The sequence below is a fragment of the Melozone crissalis genome, unplaced genomic scaffold (genome assembly GCF_028551555.1).
Source record: "Melozone crissalis strain CALT ecotype California unplaced genomic scaffold, PUWL_Pcris_2 ptg000068l_1, whole genome shotgun sequence".
NCBI lineage: Eukaryota > Metazoa > Chordata > Aves > Passeriformes > Passerellidae > Melozone > Melozone crissalis.
In genome coordinates this window covers 6,371,437-6,393,647 of record NW_026535846.1, presented here as the reverse complement: position 1 = coordinate 6,393,647, position 22,211 = coordinate 6,371,437, and the positions used below count along the sequence as shown (strand labels likewise).

The 22,211-nt window shown below is 43.1% G+C and overlaps 1 protein-coding gene across 2 annotated transcripts in view; it reads right to left on the bottom strand.

Annotated features, from left to right (window-relative positions):
• DCX (doublecortin) overlaps window positions 1-22,211 on the bottom strand; it is a 74,600-nt gene that overhangs the window by 8,918 nt on the left and 43,471 nt on the right. The window contains exons 4-5 of one of the 2 annotated variants that reach the window (XM_054289416.1): window positions 8,178-8,280; window positions 3,339-3,476 (exon numbers count right to left, since the gene is read on the bottom strand). In XM_054289416.1, coding sequence (XP_054145391.1) covers window positions 3,339-3,476; window positions 8,178-8,280 — 241 coding nt within the window. The remainder of the gene's footprint in view (window positions 1-3,338; window positions 3,477-8,177; window positions 8,281-22,211) is intronic. The other variant, XM_054289417.1, reaches the window with a different exon arrangement.

Sequence of the window (22,211 nt, the reverse complement as noted above, 5' to 3'; positions counted from 1 at the left end):
GCCTCAGAGCCCTGCTCGTATTCTCCCCAGGCCAAATCAAAGCAAAGACATTTTCAAATTTCAGTGACTCTGTCCTGATTTTAATAATCATAAGCTCTCCCATCACAGCACATGTTTTTATACATGTGAACCCTTGTTTGGCACGTCAGTTAGTGTAAGATAAATTCAAGTTTTTATAACAAAGAAAGAATGGTAAATGACATCATTATTTTCTCTCCTGTGTTTCTCCCCTGAGATTTAGCTCTGGCTTTTGCTTGGCCTGACTCCTTATTGGAGCAGTCTGTTAGAGAAATTCTGCCAAACTTCATGCTGACCCTACTCCGTTTGAATCTCATGGATCAGAGCAGAAGCACAGAGGTTCCTCATGCCCAGTTTTCCTCTGCCATGCTAGGAGAAGGAATTGGCTAGTGCCCTGCAGGTGAGGTTTGTATGGATTTCACTGCTCTGACCTGGCTCTTTCAGCAAAGCTGAGTCCCTAGGAAGAAACATTGAGGTTAGAAATACACAGAAGCTTTGTAATAACTCAAATTCTGCCAGAAATCCACTGGCATTGCTTACGAAGGACAGATATGGGTTAGGTGTTAGTGAGGGAAGGGAGAAAGGATTTCCCTTGGGAATACAAGGATTGGGGTGAGCTCCCATCTCCTCAGAGCAGGGAGACATTTCTTTGTTCTGCATTCATTCATTTCATTTTCATTCATGCATTTAAATGACTGCACGGTAAGAGAAAAGCACCGTGCAAAGAAAACAATGTTTAAATTGCTTCTGTGGATTTGCCACCTCACTTTTTTGGATGTCCTGGGAGCTGAAGGACTCTGGCTGCCTAAAGGGATTCAGCTTTCCACAATGAGGCCCTGACACCTCACTGTGATGTGAGTTCAGACTCCTCTCACCCAAAGATTCCCCTCCAAACCTGCCCAGACATCAGTGCTCAGATATGTCACAATGGCTTTGGAGACCTTGGTGGGAGAATAGGATACAGAAACCTGCACAGAAAAGAACTGGGAAGAACAGAAACAACACAAAACCAAGGAAAGGCTCATGAGTTTCCACATGACAACCACAGCAGAGGGAAAGATAACAAAGACAAAAGGTACAAATGGGTAGGAGAGCAAACACACAGCAGAAATATTGCATATATTTGAAGTAAAACTGCTTTTAAATAGTTTCACACATTAAATGGGTGAGATTCTGAGGGGAAAAAAATAGGTCAGATCATCTTTTATTAATCAGACTTCATTCAGCTTTCTTTGCTTTTTGAATGTGATAACTCCAAAATCTCATCTAAATGTAAATATTGGTTCTTATAAGATGTGTAAATCCACTTAGTTTATTACCAGTTCAATACAAGAATACAAAATAGTATTCTTTTTTCTCTCTGTTCTGAGAAAACAAGAGTCTTCTATTTTTCAGTACTAAAAGAGCTCAGTCTTTTTTATTCTTATTAAGCAGGACAAGTGCCATTTTTTCCTTTATTGAAATTACAGGAAAGCACGAAAGTCTCTTGTCTGGATGGATTAAAGAAACCTGATTTGCTCTTCATTACTGACCTTAACTCCAGGAACTGGTTATTGTTCAGCCTTTCTGGTTGTTTTAATCTCCCCCTGAAAAGCTCTGCTAAGTGCTTTTTTTTTTTAATTAAAGCTCATCAGATGAGTCACCATTCTGGGCCTGGAGTGCCTCAATCAGTTAAAATCAGGCACACAATAATTGCCATTTCATAATAAACCCTATGCTCATGCAGTAAACTCTGCTTCTGGTGGGAATCAGCACCTGATGCTTGTAGAGGAGGTTTAAAGCTGCTCATGCATGAGCTCACTCCCACAGCACTGAGTGTTACTTCTGGGTTTTTGTAAATCATATTTCTCATTGTGCCTTCAGTGTGCCTACCCAGCTTCAGCAGGCATTTGGGATTGTGGAAGTGGGTAAATTATGGCAAGCCTGAGTTTGAGAATAGCCAACAATGGAATCTTGAAGAAAAACTTTATGACTGCAAAATCACCTCAGAGAGAAATGTTTTTTTAAAAAAATACAGAGTCTTGGCATGTGCCAACCCATTTCACACTGTCCCTTTAGGTAGCTGAAGAACACCCACACACCCTAAACAAATGAATTGCTTCCTGAGGGAAATTCTTCTGACTGCTGCCAAGAGAATTTTCTGACTAATAATCCCATTTCTACTGATGGTCAGCTGTTGTGTGATGTTCCCATGCAATATGCAGCATGTTAGCATGATGGTGAAAAGGAATTTCTGGTTTATGTCACCTGTGTTGGTGCTGTGGGACCCCTGAACTCAAGCTGTGAAGTTCTCCTGGAACTCTGACATGTTTAATTGATGGTTTGGCAGTTTTAGTGAGAGGCCATGTCTGGTTCTCTTTTGGAACATCTGAAGGGTGGTGATGGACTGAGAGTTGGTGATATGAGGGATGGCAACTGAGTTGAGAGTCCAAGGTTTTGTCTTACTGTGATGTATTGGGAACTTGGTTGGGGGGAGGAGGAATGTTTGGAAGGTTTTCATCCTGAGTTCTGTGTGTTTCTTTTATATATTGTAAGTTAATAAAGGTTTTTTTTTTCCCTTCCATTCCTAAGCTGGAGCCTGCTTTGCTCTATTCCTGGTCACATCTCACAGCAGACACCAGGGAGAATGCATTTTCATGGGGGCACTGGCATTGCACTAGCGTCAAACCGTGACTTTTTTGGTCAATCATAGCCCCAGAAACTCTGCGTGACTCTAAAGACTGTCAATTACCAGAATCACTGCAATATGCAGCCCAGCCTTGGATTGACAGCCCTGCAGCTCCCCACATGTGCTGCCAACCCTGGTGCTGCTGCAGAAGGAGGGAAACCATTTCAAATGGTGCAAGCTGCTGCAGCAAATTAGGAATCCCATTTTCCCTCTCTTCCATTACTGAATGAGTGTCTCAGTGTCCCATCAATAAACCCATCAGCAGTTCTGCAATTGCAAGGTCACTGCTCTCCTTTAAATAATGATTGCGAGGAGCTACTCCTGACCTGTGCAATAATCACCATTTGCTTTGCACAGGATGTCACCCTAAATCACTCTGTATCTGCAGGGACCATCTGGGAGCACTGTGGGTCTTGATTTCCTGCCTGGGGAATAGAAACTTCTTTTAAAATACTTTTTGGGGAAGGAGCTGTGAGCCTGTGGCTGGAACAACCCCAAGCTGCAACCGCGCTTCACCAACCAGGAGATTGCTTCCTAATATTTAATAGCTTCTTGTTTACAAGAGACACCCAAGTTTTCTTTACAAGCACAGGGAGTTTGTGCTTTTCCCTGGAGCACAGTGAAAGGCAGACACCAAGAAACAATCACTCACCATCTTGGTGGTTACCTGAATCGGCCGGGGACTTGCTGCGGCGCATGGGCGCGGGGCTCTTGGCCGAGCTCTTCTGAGGGGTGGGCGAGGATTTGCTGCCCGTGGCACCTGCTGGGCTCCCCTTCATCACCCGGCACTCTGGGGGAACACAGACACACCTGGTTATGGCCCTGCTGTGAAACAGCTCGGTGCCTGGTCCCCAGAGAGGTGCAGGAAATGCCAAGGGCAAGGGAAAAGCTGAAAAGCTGATATCGTCCCTTGTTCTCCAGGGCTGAAAGGAGACTCGATAAGGGGAGGGCAAAGAGAACAGCTCTGCTCCTCTAGAGGAGGTGCTGAGGCTCTGTGGGTGTCAGGCTGGCTCCCACCAAACATTGTCTGCCCTTCCCTTGGCTCTCCTGAGCACAATGAAAATGGCCAACACTGATTGAGGGAACACTCAAGAAAATCCAGTTATTTTGCTGTAACCCTCCCATGTCACAGACATCTTTTATGAAAAATCCTCTCCTTAGGATTTTTTCTCCTGAAAAGCTGAGAGGCCTCAGGAACAAAATGTAAACATTGATTATCTGCTGCTGTGGAATGCAACAGGTGGATCTGTGATTGGCCCATGTTGGATGTTTTTAATTAATGGCCAATCACAGTCAGCTGGCTCGGACTCTGTCTGAGATACAAGCTCCTGTTATCATTCTTCTTTCCTATTCTATTCTTAGCTAGCCTTCTGGTGAAATATTTTCTTCTATTCTTTTAATATAGTTTTAATGTAATATATATAATAAAATAATAAATCAAGCCTTCTGAAACATGGAGTCAGATTGTCATCTCTTCCCTCATCCTGAGACCCCCGTGAACACGGTCACACTCCCGTGAAGATCCAGTACCAGGAATGACGAGTGCCCTTCCTGCAGGTGCAGAAAGCCAGCAAACAGCTCATGGTGTGCTGTAAATGAAGCCTCCAAGTGGCAGATGGGGCAGCTGCCCCAGGAGGCTTTCACCCAGCTGGAACCAGCCTCTCCTGTCCTCAACAAGCTGCAACTTTTCAGATGCACAAAGCAAAGGAGACAAAATGGTTTTACAAAGCACATCCTCTGTCCTGGCCACTCGTCCCTTTCAGCAAGGTTCGTACAAACAAGCCCAGCAGATTTATGTACTGGAAGATGTGAGCAGATGAGGACCCCAACTGTGCTTCCTTAAAAACTAAATAGGCCAGGAAGAGTGGAAAATGTAAACATGATCCACAGAGTGCTGCAGAGGGGAACTGAAATCCTAACAAACCTCCACGTGTCCCAGGATTTCAGGCATGCCTGATCTTCAGAACTGTGTTTTATTTACATTGAGAGCTAACAGAAAAGGAACTTTCCACCCCTCAAGTTATTAACTTAACCCAGATAAGAAGAAGGCAATAAAAAAGGGATTTCCTTTTTGTCAAATGCAAGCTGGTTCCACCTCATCTCCTCCAGCAGCTTGTCCTCACCAAGATGTGAAAAATGTGCTTTTTTTACAGATGTGAATTACGTGTTCCATATGCAGGCAGTTTTTTATGGACAAGTTCAGCTCAGCCCCACATGCTCCACACTGAGGCCCCCTAGAATGGAGTCCCCAAAGGAATTAAGGCAGCACAGAGCAGATAAATAATTGGTCAACTAAAATCAAGCTGTCTGACCTAAATGCGTGAGTTATTTAATTATATCTCAGTGTATCTACGAAAATATAATTGTCTCAAATTTTTCCCCAGGCTTTGCTCATTCTCAGCCAGCCAAGGCTCCATCTCTGCTCCTTCTGGATGGTTTGAGAGAGTTTTGCTGTTGGGTCATGCAGCACAAGAATGCCAGGAGAGGAGGCCTTGTGCTCCAGGGATGCTGCATGGCAAGAATTAATCCTACAGTCAGTTTATTTTCTCTCCTGCTAAACCAATTTTGGAAATTCTAAATCAGGGATAGAAAAAGTTGTGGGTTTTTTTTCTTCAACAATACTTGGATTCTTACAGATGATGTCGCTTGAAAGGCTTGTAGAGGTCCAGCCCCAGTATAGCCCCAATTTTGGGGGGCTATATTATACATGAAGAGCAGTACTGGTGCTGTGAGGGGACTCAAAGGGTGTCAGGCAGCTGTGTTTAGTCACCTGAATTACTCACTAAAAAAAACCAAAATAAACCAAAAAAGTAAAAATACTTCATGTTAGGTCTTTGCAAGAGCTTCCAAATTTATGCTCTTCCCAGGGGAGTAATTCCTTGGAAGGAAACCTGGCTTTGCATTTTCCAGCAGAGAAAGGCTGACTCTGAGGAATTCCTCCAGCTCAGCCCTTGGCAAGTGTCAGAGGCAATCCCTGAGCTTTTGCAGGAGGTGGAAACCTGGCTGTGCTGAGCTTGGTGTGGAAAGGCCTCTAAATGTCACCAAAGTGTGACATTTCCACTGTGCTGAAACCAGGGGGTACAAAAGGGACAGAGCAATGTCCTCTGGAAGGTGCTCAGAGCAGGATTAGAGGGTGGAAGCTCTGGTGGGCAGCCAGGAGGAAAAAGATGACATAATCCTGTCTTGTGCTGCTTCTCTTTTTGTTTCCTGACGTCCTGCCAGAGTGAACATAATAACCAGCAATGCTGGTGTGTGTCATCCAAACAGGCAGGAGAAATTTCCCCATGACAGAGGAGATTTTATTAAGTGACACTCATCTGCAAAACCTCAGGATTTGCAGCTCTGCTGGCAGCAGATGGATGGAAGGAGGAAGGGTGATGGGTGCGCAATGGGGAAACACTGCTGGGGCTCCTCATCTGCTCCCTGGGAGCTGCAAGGCTCCTCCAAAAACACCTCAGGAGCTGCTCACTGCCTTCCCAACAGCAAACCTGGCTTCCTTCTGCCAGAGAAATCCAAGCTGGAGAAGTGAGCAGTGCCCAGAAGAGGAGGCGGAGGGCTGGGATTTCCATCCAGTTGTTCTGCATCCAAGCTGTTTTCCAGCGTGGAGCTCCCTGTGGAGCTGACTCAGCTGCTGAGTGGTGAAAAACAACGAGAAGCTCAGCTTACTGATCACTTCCACAGGCTTTATTCTCTGCCTGCAAAGTCTCAGCTGAACCTTGGAAGCTTCTTTTGAATTGGGGTACCAAGACCATCAAATGGGTTCATCTGGAGTACACAGGTCAAAAGTACCTAAAGAAGCACTTTAGAAGCACTAAAATAAAATCAGGCTTGCAAGGGAGTAATAAAAAACTCAGTGTTTGGAGATTAGAGGCTGCTTGGCTTCCTGGCATCCAGCAAAAATCCTCTTTGGTCCTCAATACTGAGCCAGTTTGCAGCATATAGGACAGGATGGGGCTTGTGTTCCTCACACAACACACCTAGAGCTTTGGGAAGCATGCCTAGATGCTTGGAGAGCACATTTTTTTTCAGTTTAAATGGTTAAAATGACATTAATTTCCTCTTGCTGCACTCAGTGGCACCTGCAGACAGGTGGGTACAGTTGCCAGGTGGGGTGGGTGGTAAGTCCTATAAGAAATCTCTGTATATTCTGTAAAATCAAAACTTTCATGGTGTAATTGATCACAGAGACTCACGTTATTACGGATTTCTGCTGGCAGTGGTGACAAGGAAAAACAACAGTGCTGTGCCAGTCATGCCCCCAAAAAGGGAATTATTGCCCTGCTTTTTGAATCAGCAGAAGTAAGCAGTGGAAATGTCTTTTTTTTCAATTCTTGCTTGTTTCCATTTTTAATATGCATGTGTCTACATAGGGATGATTAGCTCTCAAGAAAAATGCACCTATCTGAATGTGACTGGAGAAAATTGAAAGTATAAACACTCCGCGATTTTGCAGTAAATGTCAAAATGCTCTAGGACTTAATTTATTCTGACTATACCTCAGTCAGTATTTGCCTGATTATAATATTGCTGACTGGATAAGTATCTGAAAAGGATGTTAAATGTTATAGCAGCCTTCTTGAGCCAGGTCTCATAAGCTCTTGGAGGTCTATAACACACCCAAGACAGCTCAGCTACCCTTGGAGGCATAAAAATTGGCAGGATGGCTTCTGTTGCAGTGTTGGAAACAAAAAGGTTTAAGAAAAGGCAAAATAACAAACAGAGAAAAACCGAGCCAGTTGCAAGAGATTCTTGCTCTTGGTAAAACACTCCACAAAAGCCATAAGTTTCTTTGCTCACTTCTATTTCTAGTAAATTGCCCAAGTGAGACTTTTTGGCTTCTGTCCAATTGGCTATCCTTAAGTTTGAAATTATGTCCCCTGAGCCTCTGAAGTGGCTTTTTTCAAAGAGAGAAACTTCTGGGCTTCTTTTATTTTGAAGAGACAAAGGATAGCTTTGTCACTCCATCAACAGAAAACATATTTGTCGCAGACATCTTGTATGAAAAATCCTTTCCTTAGGATTTTTTCTCCTGAGAAGCTGAGAAGCCTCAGGAACAAAATGTAAACAATGGTTATCTGCTGCTGTGGAATGCAACAGGTGCATCTGTGATTGGTCTCATGTTGGTTGTTTTTAATTAATGGCCAATCACAGTCAGCTGCCTCAGACAGAGAGTTCGAGCCACAAACCTTTGTTATCATTCTTTCCTATTCTATTCTTAGCCAGCCTTCTGATGAAATCCTTTCTTCTATTCTTTTAGTATAGTTTTGATATAATATATATCATAAAATAATAAATCAGCCTTCTGAAACATGGAGTCAGATCCTCATCTCTTCCCTCATTCTCGGACCCCTGTGAACACTGTCACACACATTCCTAGAGTTAAATTCCATGTACTGGGTCTCATAAAGCAGACCAGAAGCCTGCAGCACTGAGCTCAGACAGGAGCAGGGAAGGGCAGGGCAGTAAGGGTTCAGGGTGGGTTTGATGTTACCGCTCTCGTCCAGGGAAAAGTCGTCCTGTGCATAGCGGAACTTCTCAGGGCCACAGGCGATGAACACATCATCATCCCCAAAGAAATCGTGCAGACAGGTCACCTGCAGAGAGAGCACAGGCATGCATTTTAGTGGTAATTAATTACTTTATTATACTACATTATTCTATACTATGTTACACTATGTCACATTACATCTAAACAGAATCTGCCAAACATTCAGCTGTAAGAGCCTGAATGAGGGATGTGGGACTCCAGGAGCTCTCCAAAATGCAGTTTATTCCATCCAAGAGTTACAGCATCCAGGGTTGTGGGTGACAGAGCTGTGCCCACAGCTGTCAGCTCCAGCTGCAGGCAGGCCTGGAGACCCTTAGTTTAGGTTACAATGCATTTTCTTTGCTGAGCATCTTAATACAGTAGAACCAATCTATACCTTAATTTTTACCTATAGCCTGTCATAACTACTATAATTACCACATTCATGTTACTGTTCCCCAATCACTAAAAGTTAGTACATTACAGTTGAAGCTAGAAGTTGTTTTTCAGTTTTCTTGCAGTGGAAAATTCTGAGACCTTTTTTCTACTTGCCACATTTGCTGCCTTGTTTGCCTGTGCTTTCTGCTTGGTAAAAACATCTTGTTTGAGGTGGGTTTATCCTTTGCTCTAAGCCATAAAAACCCTTCTAACTAACACACCTTTTGCCTCCTTGGTTATCCAGTAAGACTGGCTCAGCAATTCTTTTCTTATATATCAAAACTTGCTTCCATCTCTATTCCTTCTTCAGATTCTACATTAAAAATCTTTCTGCCAAGCATACATATCTGCGAGACTTTCTTGTCAAACTTTCATCCTTCCCAACACTCAGCTCTGCACACACTGCCCAGAATCTCATTACTGTCCCCCAACAGTCCCAGCTCACACACACATACCTGGCCCTAACAGGCCAAGGGAACAAAACACCATCACTCTGGGTAAATAATCTCCATATTGCATTCTACTTTAAAATCCCATCAGCTGGGAGCTCCTCCCCATTTTCAGCTAACAGATGTCGCAGACATCTTTCATGAAAAATCCTTTCCTTAGGATTTTTCCTCCTGAGAAGCTGACAGGCCTCAGGAACAAAATGTAAAAAATGGTTACCTGCTGCTGTGGAATGCAACAGGTGCATCTGTGATTGGTCTCATGTTGGTTGTTTTTAATTAATGGCCAATCACAGTCAGCTGGCTCGGACTCTCTGTCTGAGACAACAGCTTTGTTGTCATTCTTCTTTTTCTATTCTTAGCTAGCCTTCTGATGAAATCCTTTCTTCCATTCATTTAGTATAGTTTTAATGTAATATATATCATAAAATAATAAATCAAGCCTTCTGAAACATGGAGTCAGATCCTCATCTCTTCCCTCATCCTGGGACCCCTGTGAACACGGTCACAAACAGAGATCTGCAGATAATGGACTTGCTTTAACAAGGCAATTCCTAACAATATCCTGATATCCTGATATCCCAGATATCCTGACTAAATATTGTGTCAGGAGCAGCACAGATGCTCATCTGCAACCACCGCAGTGTGGAACAGCTCCAGCAGAGCCAGCCTGGGCAGCCACAGACCCCAGCACCCAGCAGAGCCCAGGGGGGCTTCCCAAAGCTCCACTTTCCCAGGAAACCTTCCCAAGCAAGCCCAGGGTCAGCTCTGGTGTTTGTAATGGAGGGGAGAGGCTGAGAGCTGCTGCTGAGTGGGGTTTTGCCATGTCTGGGCACTCAGAGGGACTGCAGAGAGCACTGGAGATAACCATGGGGAACTCACTGCAGGCAGAGCTGAGTTTCTCTATCTACTGATCTCTTGGAGCTGGACTGTGAAAAGTTAATTTCAAGCTCTAATAAATCAGCACTAAAGAAGGCTTTTGGCTATCTTAATAAGGCTCAGTATTTCACACTGGTTAGTATAATGTATAATTAAAGCACTGCCCATGAGTGCCAGCTCTGGTTACAATGCCAAACCTTAGTGAAAAGAATGTTTTTCACATTGTCATGACTTTCAAAATGGAGCAGGCTGAAATCTGCTGTGGCTCTGATGATCAGAGTTAAAATTTCCTCTGCTAACTCCAGTGAATTCCTATTTTTGATTGTCTAAAATTAGATTGAAAATAGCTAACTTCATCTATAGAGAATTCTCCCAAAGAAAAGATGACATTTCAAACCAGCGCTTGGTATTACAGCCCTCCCCCTGAGGATGTGTGGCACTGGTTCATTTGCAAATAATTGGGTTTGGCTCAGCACACCAGTTCCCATCTGAATGCTAAGTACCACACTTGTGCCACTGAAAAGACCCATGGGTTGCTCTGCTCCGCTGTGCAGTTAAATCTGTGATCTAAACTTGGATCAAAAGGCTTCAGAAATTTCCTAGCCTTTTGCATGACATCAGAAAGGGCCCACAGATCCTTTTGTTGTCTCCAGGTCAGAAGACCAAGTGTGGATTTTGTCCTTGACTGCCCACAGCCACCCTGAGCAAAAACAAAATCCAGGCAATCAAGAAAATCTTCAGATCCAAGGGTCCAAACACGATGGAGAAGTTCCAGAGTGTCCAAGGACAGGAACCTGACTACATTTCAAACAGAGACACTTGCAATTCACTTTTCTGCATGGCTGTTCCTCCAGAGAGCAGTTATTGTGAGTAAATACACACAGTAATTATAGCTATATATATATAAAATAATATATATCTTTAAAATAATAGTGTTATATATATAAGTATATATATAATATATATAATATACATTATACATATTATACATATAATACTATATTCTATATACTATATACTATATACTATATACTATATAATATATATGTTTATATATATAAATACATATAATATAGTTATATATAATATATATATAAATTAATATATATATAAAATAATAGTTATGAACAGCTGGTGAGCACTGGAGGCTGGTAGAGAATTCAATAATCTACTTGCTGAACTCTGAATATTCAGAAAACAATCACTTCTGCCTTCACCCTATTTGTTCCTTTTTGGTTTCCTGTTGTAACTTCCACTACTCAGAGCTCACCACAACACAGCAGAAAGGACAGCCAAAACCCAACCCCAGTCTCCTTAAATAGTGCAAAACATTGCAAAATTCAGAAAATAGCTGGGCTCCTGAGCTATGGGGCCTGTAGCTCTGTTGCTTATGTTCACCATGTGTGTGGCATTTTCTATTTACCTTTTGTTTATTCAACCCCAGACCTTGATCACTGCCCTGAAACACATCCCAGATGGGTTCCTGCCCTCAGGAAGCCACTGGAGTAAACTTTCTTTGAGAAAAAATGTGATTTCTCTGCTGGATCTGAGAGCACCAGAGCCAGCTTGACTGAGGGGAGCATGGAAAAAGGAAAATGGAAAAAAGAAACCCACCAGGAAAAAGCCCTGGGTATGCTCATCCCTGCAGGACATGAAGCTGGGAAGTGGGGCCATGCTGGGATAACTGGTTTGAGACCTCATTAACCAGTATGGAATGTTTCAGGGTTGTTCTTGACAGGCAAGGCCAAACCTCTGCCTGCACTAATGTTGTAGAGGCTTTTAGTGACTCCCAAATAACATTATTGGTCTTCTCTGCATTCTTCAGAAGTTTTTTTTCTGATGTTTCCTCCATTTACATAAATAAATAAATACATACATAGATAAATAAATAAATAGATGAATAGATAGATGATAGATAGATAGATAGATAGATAGATAGATAGATGTAGTACAAGTTTCCCCCCAAGCAGTGTGGACTTTTCTTTTTGAAAGAATATTTTCTGCTTTAGCTTACTCTGATCTATCACTCTAATTATATCCAATAATTCACCTGGAACACCATGAAAAACAATTGCTGAAAGAAGCGTCACAGCAACAAAAAATTTACCCCAGATGATAACCTGAAAATAATTTTTTTAAATGCTGCATTTTGCTTTTAGTTATAAATTTATTAAAGCACAGGACAAAACCCAACAGTCAGATAGTGCAAGGAGCAATACTGCCACTTGAAAATGCTGATTTTGTTGGTGGCTGTTGTCACGCACCCTCAACAATGACACCAGGAGCCAGCAAAATAGGAAGAATTTGTCTTTCTGCAGTTTTCAGTCTCCAAACATTTTTCATCCATAACAAAAATTAAACTGGTGTTTATGGTGTTTATGGCTACAGTAGACAAGATAAATAGCATTGATTTCCAAGCATGCCTTTGTTTAAGGAAGGATAATATTGAATTTGAAATTCAGCATTGAAAGGACAATATTGACTTGGGAAAGGATCATACTGCATGAAATGTTTACTCTCCAATTCCTGTAGCTTAAGCAATTCCAAAGAAGGAAATCATATCTTCACAGCCCTGTCAATGAGGCACAAATTTATTTCTTACAAAGTCATTATTCCTAATAGGTCTGATGGTAGCATTTTTCTTTGTGCCAAGGTCTGATCTTTAAAAACCCTTATAATATATATTATGGAAGAAATAGAAGGCTGTAGAGATTAGTTTGCAATTCCTTAGGTTTTCCTTGTTAAATTAAATCCTTCTCTGCTTATATGAGAAAAAGCTTCCCTGAGAGGGCAGCCTAGCTGGGGTTTCTGCAGTGAGAGTCCATCAGTGCCTGCTGCAGCAATTTTAATTGCAGAGAGGAAAAGCTGCAGCCTTGTGAGAGCTGCGGAGCCCCTGCCTCATTTTAATACAGCACTTGTAGAACCAAGCATTTTTCAGGATTTTGACAAAATGGAGTTTGCCTCACACACACATCCCTGTATGTGAGCTCACAGTTTGCTGAAATGCCAGAAATTCTGAGTTCACCTGGAAAATGAGCAGTAAAACCACAGGATCTACACTAGCCCAGCTCGGAGTAACTGGCTGTCCCCAGCTTCCTCCAGGAGGCAGCAGCACTATTTAGAAACTGTGATTTATTAATAAATAAAACTATTAAAAAGAATTAGAAATTAAAAGTTTGAGGACTTCAGCCTCAGCCTGAATCACCCAGTGTCTTGGTTTGGAAAGCCAGGAGTCTGCTAAGGAAGGCAGGAGCCTCCCCTGAAATGGAGAATGTAAACCCTCCCCACCCCTCCAAATTGCTATAAATTTTAAATTAAGGGGCTCTCAGGCAAAAATATGTGAGCAGGAAATAACAGTTCTTTAATAGGGAAAAGAAAAAAAAAAAGGATAAAATAAACAATGCAGTACACTAGAACGACACTGCCAGAGTCAGAACCCAACCTGACACCCTGTGAGTCAGGCTGTTGGCAGCAGTCCCATTGGAATTGTGGCTCAGCCCTCCTGCAGTGTCAGGGGTGGTTCTGCTGGAGCAGGGATCCTGTAGAGAAGGATGGACTCTTCCTCTGAAGATGCAGTGGAAGGAGAGGCAGCTGCTGTTCCTCTGGGGAATCCAGTGGAGAAGCCGTGCTGGTGTCTCAAAACCTCTGGATTATATCTGGGTAGGAATGCTTGGCTCCTCCCTCTGGGCTCACATCTCCCAATGGGATGCTGTAGTTCTTATCAGCCATGCAGGGACATTCAATAGCCTGTTATCAGCAATGTCCCCTCCCGAGGGAGGAGTGAATGTGGTCACTCAGAGAGAGAGATAAGGCAAACTGCCCACTTGACAAAGGTAATCTGCCATACAGATGGTAACAGAAAACATCTTGCATTGCAATCTTTAACACCCAGCAGTGCAGAGCCCGGGCTGCTTTGAAGGATTGGGATTCCCCAGCTCCTTTTGCCCCTCTCAGCCCCTCCCTGTCCCTCACAGGTAATGGACACTGTCCCTCACTGTCACTCCAGGACAATCATGGACACAGCAGTGACAGAGGGCGAACTGAACCATCCTCTTCACCCTTCAGAGAAGTGTCCTTTTCAGACAGAAAATGTTCTTATTTTCAGTTCTCCCTCAGTCATAATGATTTTGGAAACCATTCTCTCTGTCATCTCCCTCCCATTTAGGAATTTAGGCAGCAGAACAGTGATAAGTACATAAGTAGCTTCAAAGTCCCTAAGTGTCTGCAAATCTAATGGTTATGTTCAAAGATAACAGATCTCCGCTTGCTTTCTTTAAATCATCACAGTTCTTCAGCTTGTAGGCTTCCAAATGTCAGAACAGGGGGAAAACTGTCCACAGAAAAAGCCAAAAAAGGGCCAAAAAGACCCCAGAAGACAATTGCATGCCTGCAAGAACAGAGATGAATTAAGACACACTTTTCTTGTCTAGGCTGCTTTGATAAGTGCTGCAAAATTGAACACGTCCAATAATCAGATAAATACAATAATGTGCTTTAGGTGCCTGCTCCTGTCCTTTCTCTCTCAGCACTGAGCTGAGCAAGTCAGGCCAGCAGCCAGACAGGCACTGAGAGCTCACTGAGCTGAAAATGGCAACAAAACCTCTTTAAACTCTGTTTTAACTCACACCAGCAATCTCAGGGATTTATTTACCCTCCATCAGCTGTACTCCAAGTCAGATTGGCAGTGGCCTGCTTGTTTCAGGTCTGAGGAGCCAAAGCCCTACATCACAAAGGAAATTGTCCTTTATGATGTGTCACTTGGGTGTCTGCAATCAGCAAAGCCCACACCAAACACACTCAGAGTGACCCACAGAAAGATTCAGAAGGAATATGGGAATTGATGAACATGGGTAGCAAGCTCCTCACCACACACCCACAAAGAAAAAAGATTTCAGAAGACTGAAGGGTTAAGGCAATGCAATGGAAAATAAATATGTTGGTATTGGCATGCACAGCACTTAATGCATTTTTCTTTTTAACAGTCTGAAGACTGCAAGCCCAAAGCAGACACTGAATTGATTTACATTTTATTAGATTCTGGTTTCCTGCATTTAAAAATAAGAGATGTTTGGATTCAATTATTTCTTTAAAGTATGCACACACCCACTCAATAGTTTCCACATTTGCATTCACAGAAAGAGAATTACTTATCTGCTTTCCTGAAAAAAAAAAAAAAAAACCTACTTAAAATTGATAAGCAATGAAAAGAAGAGCAGGAAAAGCACAAATATTAACATTGCAGAGTGGACCCAGAGCACTCCTGCATGCCCAGCCTGTGTGACACAAATATTTTAATTGTACTTTGTGGGGCCTTCTCTGAGCCACCCAGCAGTGAGGGAAGGGGCTCTGTCGCCTGTTCTTCCATCTCTGCCCCTTGGGCCACCATCTCTTCACCTCTGTCACCTGTTCTTCCATCTCTGTCCCCCCCTGGGCCACCAAATGTCCACGTGGGGACCTGGCCAGACCATGGCCAGACCATGGCCACGCTGTCCCCTCACTCCTGTGAGGCACCATCAAGGGCAGGAGAAGTCACCTCTGCCATCTGGGTTTCTCTGTGACCTCTCAATAGAAACACAGAGATTTTTCCCATTACTTCATGCATTATTCAGAGATCTCAGCTTTTTCTTGTGTTCACAGAGACCACTCAGGCCCTACCTACACGGTTTGATTGAAACAATCAAACTCCACTCTCCTGCAGAGGTTTTTTCTCTTCCTTTCTTACCTACAGAAGAGAAAGTTCTGGGCCAGTCAAGACCATCAAATGTTTTCTTTGACACTAGAAGGAATCTTTACACCTTTTTGCTGCTGAAAAATGCAGATCCTCTAAATTAGGCTGCATAACTCCAGCAGGTTGATCATGACTGATTACATCCACTTTATGAGGCAGCTGAACCAGAGTAGGGACACCAGCTCCTGACCAATATGCTTTATTTCCAGGATAAGCATTTGTGATGCTTATTTAAGTGGAATAAGAAACATTCATGCATGTATGTCCACAGCAGCTTGTAAGAGTTCATGCATGAAGAAATGCTGCTCTCAAGGGGCTGCAGCACACAGGGCCTGTTTATCTAAGTACTGGAAATGGGTAAGTTTGAAACAGAATGGAACAAAAAGCAGGAGGGAGGGAGGTCAACAGCCAAGCTACCCAGTAGGAATGTAAAAGCTGAATTTTAATATCTCTGATGAATTAGTGGTGCTTCCAAACTGTGTGAAATCCAATTAGCCTCTGGGAGAAAGGTTAGTTTGTTATCCCCATTGCCTATACATATGGAGGAGACTGTGAAACAGATATTCAGGCTGTTGATTCTTTTTAAGCAGAAGAAAGGCTTGCTCTTGCATTCATGAGGGTATTACTCTGAGATAAACGTGCTGTGAAGGTTGGGGGAACAAAGAGCACAGCCATGCACACCAATATATAAAACATTACTATTTCTCCATTGGAAAACCATAAAATGAGGAATTCTGGGTGACAGATTGACTTCGAAAGGAGAGATTGCCAGCACAAATAGCCCCAGAACAGGTAGAATTTAGCAATTCAGAAAACTGCATCCTAATCAGCATCCCATCATCACTCTTGAGAGGAAACTGTAGTTTTGGGTGACAGAAGAGCAGCAGAGACTTTGGGAGTAGCACAAGTACATGGCCAAGGTCAAGCAAGTCTAATAGAAATGGGAGCCTTGAAAGTAAGGACACAGAGAGCCTGTAAAGGTGAGGCTGGAATATCCATTAATGGGATTTTCAACTCCAAAAAAACCCTAAAATCTATAGCTGTTGCTGTCCTGTTGTGCACAGTTCCTTTCATAAAAAGGAAAGGCTGTTGTTCAGCTTTGTGCAGGTCTCTCTTGAATGAGGCACTGCCAGTGATGAGGAGATTTTGGGAAATAAATCCTCACCCTGCTTACAACACAAACACAGCACTCTGTGCCAGCATGGAGTGGTTTGGGACAAACTGATATATCCATGCATTTCCATTTCCAGGGGGAATTCCACTGTCTTTCAACCCACCCTTCTTCCCAACTGCTGCCCAGCACAAAGCCATAGGAGGACAGAGCAGCATCCCTGCACAAATAAAGATCTGGGAAAATGGGGATTACACAAAATAGCTGTATTTGTTCCTATATCCTCTGTGATGTGGTGTAAAGAGATGTGAGAGAAAATTCTGTCCTCAGTAGTCACCCACAGTGACAAAGGAAATGACATCAAATATGACTGATGCGTTTCCCTGTAACACGTGGATGTGCTTTACTCACTGAGGCAGCCTCTCTGAGAAATGGAGTTATTTCAGGTTGTCCCACATCCTGCTGACATCAGTAACTTCCTTCCAAAATAGGTGCTGGGGAGAAATGAGAGTCAGACTTGCTGTTTTTATCAGTGCATCAGGAGAGTTTGGGGACATTTCAGTTTGAGTTCAGGCTTCAGGATTCCTTTGAAGGAGCAAATTCTGCGCTGGCTGTGTCTGTCCTGGCACAGCAGCACACTGACACACTTCTAAGGACACCCTCATCCTCCTTGGCACTTGTGGTAGACAGAATATGTCGGGTAGGATTGAGTAAGTCACAAAACCCCCACAAATCTCACTCAGAAAGACACTGCAGCCTGGCCTTGTTTGGCCTACGTCACCTTCTTTTCAAGAATGGCAATAAAAAATAAAAAAAAACCAACAAGACACAATAAATCAAGAGAGTAACAGGATAAATGCTTTCCCTCAATATTATTTGGCACTTTGGCAAATGTTTTTGGACTCATGTGTGCCATCCTGGGTTTCCCAGCCTAGGGCAGACACAGGTATAGTGCGTGTGCCTCAATCCTTTGGGATGTGTGTGCCCCCCTTTGGGAGGGGCCTGGGCACAGGTACAGGGTTTGCCCCTCTGTTTTTTACATCTCTAAAATCCTACACACATCCCCATTGAGAGACATGCTGAGGAGTTGATATTTTTACTTCCTTCTATCAACATTCATGGAAAAAAGACACCAGTGTGAAGTGTTAAATCTCTAAGTTGTGGCATTCACATTCTCTGAAAAAATCCCTTTGCCCAGGATCTTTCTCCTGTGAAGCTGAGGCGCCTCAGAGAAAAGGAAAACAATTCTTATCTCATTTGCTTCTCCTGTGCTGTGCTCACATGTAGAATGTGCTTGGAGATTGTTTACCCACAGGGGATTGTTCCATTGGCTTCTGGTGTGAGTTGTTTACACTCTTTGGCCAATCAGTACCAAGCTGTGCTGGGACTCTGGAAAGAGTCAGGAGTTTTCATTATTATCTTTTTAGCATTCATAAGTATCCTTTCTGTATTCTTTAGTATAGTATAGTATTCTTCAATATAATATAGTATAATAAAATAATAAATTAGCCTTCTGAGGCCATGGAGTCAGATGCATCATTCCTGCCTTGGTCAGGGGTGCCCTGCAAATACAATACTAAATAAACCTTCCTAATACATCTACAAACCTGGTGAGGGACGAATGTCCCATCCTCCAGCAGTATAAATTAATTTACAGCCTATGGATCCAAGTCAGCAAAATTCTTGAATTAAGGGAAGATGCAACTGGTCTGTGTCTAATTAACACTGGCTTTGCATTTCATCTCATTCAAAGCATCAGTGCTGTTGCTCAATTCTTTAAATATTCTGTAAAGGCTCCTAGAGGCATTTTGACTCGTTAAATTTCAATGTTTGCCACGATCTTTATCACAGTGTTAATTCTGGAGATTAATGGGAATTAAAAATGGCGGCCTTTAAAAATTAAATTGTAACAGATGCTACATGAAATCTAAAGGAAAGTAACAATTGTTATCAAGCTGTTCCTTCCAGGGAGCTAAATTTTCTTCCTTAATTACAAGTCTGAACCTGTTCTTTGTGTTTTGGGAGATATCCTGAATTTACAGCTAATGCATATCCCTTCCCTATCAGAAGAGTTTTGTTTTCACCCTAATTTCTGTTAATCTTTGAATAAAGCTATTATTTTTTTTCTCTAATTAACAGGTCTTTTCAACTCAGCTGACAGAGAACAGAGTAGTGGAAAATTCAGCTTTATATCCTGAGCTAAACCATATTAGGGTAGAAATTACCAGTGTTAAGCAGGCTGGGAGATAAAAATACTTTGTATAGCACATGTAGAGAGGTTGCTGAAATGGATGTCCCAAAGCTTTTCACATGAAAATACCTTTTTTTTTCCTTTTTTTGCAATGTATTTCATCCCTTCCACGCCTGCAGGACCAGTGACAGGTTCTAGCTTAGTATGCAGCAACGTTAATGGAATAATTGATGCAGGAATAGTGAAATAGATGATGTGTAAAATGGCAGGCTGCATAATTGTCTGGAGTGAGTTCAAGTATTTCTGCAGTGAAAAATGGTCCTGTTTTACACTCCCATCACGTCTCCTCGCTGCTGCGTGGCGAGCAGATTTCATTTGGAGGTGATGCCAAGATGCAGTTGATTTACTGGAGGGATTCCAGAAGGCAGGAGGTCAAAACCTTCCTACCCCAACGAAACAGCACCTGGGAGAGGCATTACAGGGCTCACACTGCTTTGGGGAGCAACCACTCAAATTACAGCTCAGTAACAAACGCACAGAGCTCATCAGGGTGGAGCTGTGCCACTGAGCAGCGGCAGAAGAGCGCCTGATTAGAGAAACAAAAATATGACTTTGTAATGTTTGACCTTTCTTTTTTGCAATATAAAATATTATGTGGTGGAAGTAAAGGGGGAATGGAAAGAACATAGGTTTTTAAAATTATGATGCAATTAATTTCTGCTCCTGTGAAACATGCAAGAGCCATTACATTTGCATGGCATTTCTCATCAAATCAGTTGTAGACTACTGAAGCAATTAGAAACTAATTGCTAAGAGATTCCCCCAAGAGATGTATGATGGAAACAGGAGGTGGCCTGAGACTTACAAGCCGAAGTGTGTCTGTTTCTTTGCCAATCTCTAGGAAACAGCACATTCCAGCCCTGAAATGGTGCAGAGGTGGCTGCAGGGCTCCCAGATCAGCCTGCTGCAGATGGCTGCACTCCCTGACATTCCCTTTGTGCACTCTCTGGGGTAATTGGGGGTTGCTTTGCTTGTTTGAACCACAGGAATGATGCACCAGGATTTTAAACTCCTCTGTCTGCATGAATTCATCAGCTCCTCACCCATCCTTCCCTCTCCAGCTCTTCCCAGCTCCCATCCTTAGAGACTGAGTGTCTTTTCCATGGTAAATGGATCCTTTCTGCTGCTGTGCAGGACACCAGCCTGGCATCTGCCCCACAGTGCTTCCCTGTCCTGCCTCAGGCATGGCCTGAGCTGGCATCCCCCTGGCACTCTGCTGTGAGGCAGGAATGAGCATAGGGGGCACCTCACAGCACTCTTCACCTTGCCTGGGATGGATATTGCAGATTCTTTCCTCCCCTGACCCTTCCTGCTGATCCTCGATGTTGGGGAAGATGAAACAGGAAAGCCTTATAAATATGATTGCCTGGCAAAATGTTTTGAGAATATGCAAACTATAAGTGAGATTGGAATGAAAGCAAGCTTTGAGATGCCTCAGTTACTGAACAACTGGCAAACAATGGTGTGGCCAGCTGAAGGTGATCCCCTTTTGATGGAACAACACCCTCTGCTTGCAGACAGGCCCAATGGTCCGAGCAGACCCTGCCAGCTTGGCAGAAGGGGCCCAAAGAGGAGTTTTTAGGGTTTAAAATGTAACACAGCATGGTAATGTAATGATTCTTATAGGCTGTATGTAAATGTTATAGGATTTGTATGGCATTGTACTAGATTGGTTAGTGAGAATCAGAATATTCAACACAGAAGAAGATTTATTGTGTTGTAATGGGAACCTCACGCTCTTACCCCTTTTACTCTCTTACCCTTTTGCTCTCTTACTCTCTCATCCTCTCTCCCCCTCTCTTCTCTCTTTGCTACTCTGAGCTGTGTTTGGCAGCTCCCAGCAGGGCCCTGCACCCAGGCCCTTTGCAATAAATGCAATAAACCACAAGTTCCAGACCTGGCTGCAGAGATCTCTGTCCGTCCTGACCATCCTGACCGTCCTAACCCCCAGTGCTCCTACACCTCACATCTGCACAAAAGAGTTTCTTGTTCCTTGGCAGGTTTTGAGTCAGCTTCTGATCTCAATTATTTGCCCACCAGCCCTGGGTCAAAGCATTCTGAGTCTTCTTTGTGACTGTGATCAGAAACTCTGCAACTACAGTTAAACAAAAAGATTTTAAATAACCCTTTGTTAGGTTCAGCAAAGCTGACACGTTAATAACACCCATTTAAAGATGCAGGTGTCTTGTTGGGCTTGTAATTGTGCAGTTTTTTGTTTGTTTCAGAGTTCAATTTTGTTGTGAATGCCAAGAAAGAAGCGAGGTTTGTTGTCTGCTCACGATGGGAATGCTGCTCATACATAAATGGATATGTAGGCACTGCACAGAGGCTGAGGATGCAGTCATGAGCAGGAATGTAAATAGAAGGGCCAAGGCCATGCTGACACAGGAGCCTCTTGGTGCAAATCCACGGGAGAATTCCACAGAGCATCACTCGGGCTTTGCTCCCTGATTACACTGACAGCACTTCTGAAAATTTGTATTTTTAGTTTTTCCCCCTGAAATGTTTTACAGCCTCACTTTGCTGCCTTCCCCTTCCATCTCAGAGGCAGATAATTTCTGACAGGTAATCCAGCAGTATCAGCCTCTCCCTCCCCTCAGTGGTGTGATTTCCATTTGCTCCTGCCCTCCCATAAACATCCAGCACAGACAGCCAGGGCTGAGCTTTTTTAAGAAATATTGAATGTCTGCAATTCCAGCTGGGCTCAAGAACTGCAGAAAAACAGCATTTCTGAGGCTTGGGATAGCAGGGGTAAGTGCAGAGAGGTAGTTGTAACAAAATCAGTGTTGTGCTTTCCCTGGTGTCTCTGAAGAAATCCTGCTCAGAACACACATTTCCATCCGGAATTTGGCGCTGGAGTTCACTAAAATGTCACTGTGCTAAAACAACTTTCTCTAATTTCCCCCTGTGTGCCCAGGCAGTGCAACATCTGTAACCAAATAAGGCAACACACCAGCATCCTTATGAAAGAATTAGGGACTCATGTCCTGACAATTAACATGCTGGTGCAGTCAATTCCTGGAACATCAGCTCAGCCATGATACTTGCACACTACAGCATCTTAACAAGCATTTTGCTTTTGCTGTCTTGAACTCAAACATGCCAAAGTAATTTCAAAAACCTGACACTCTTCTCCCTTTGTAGT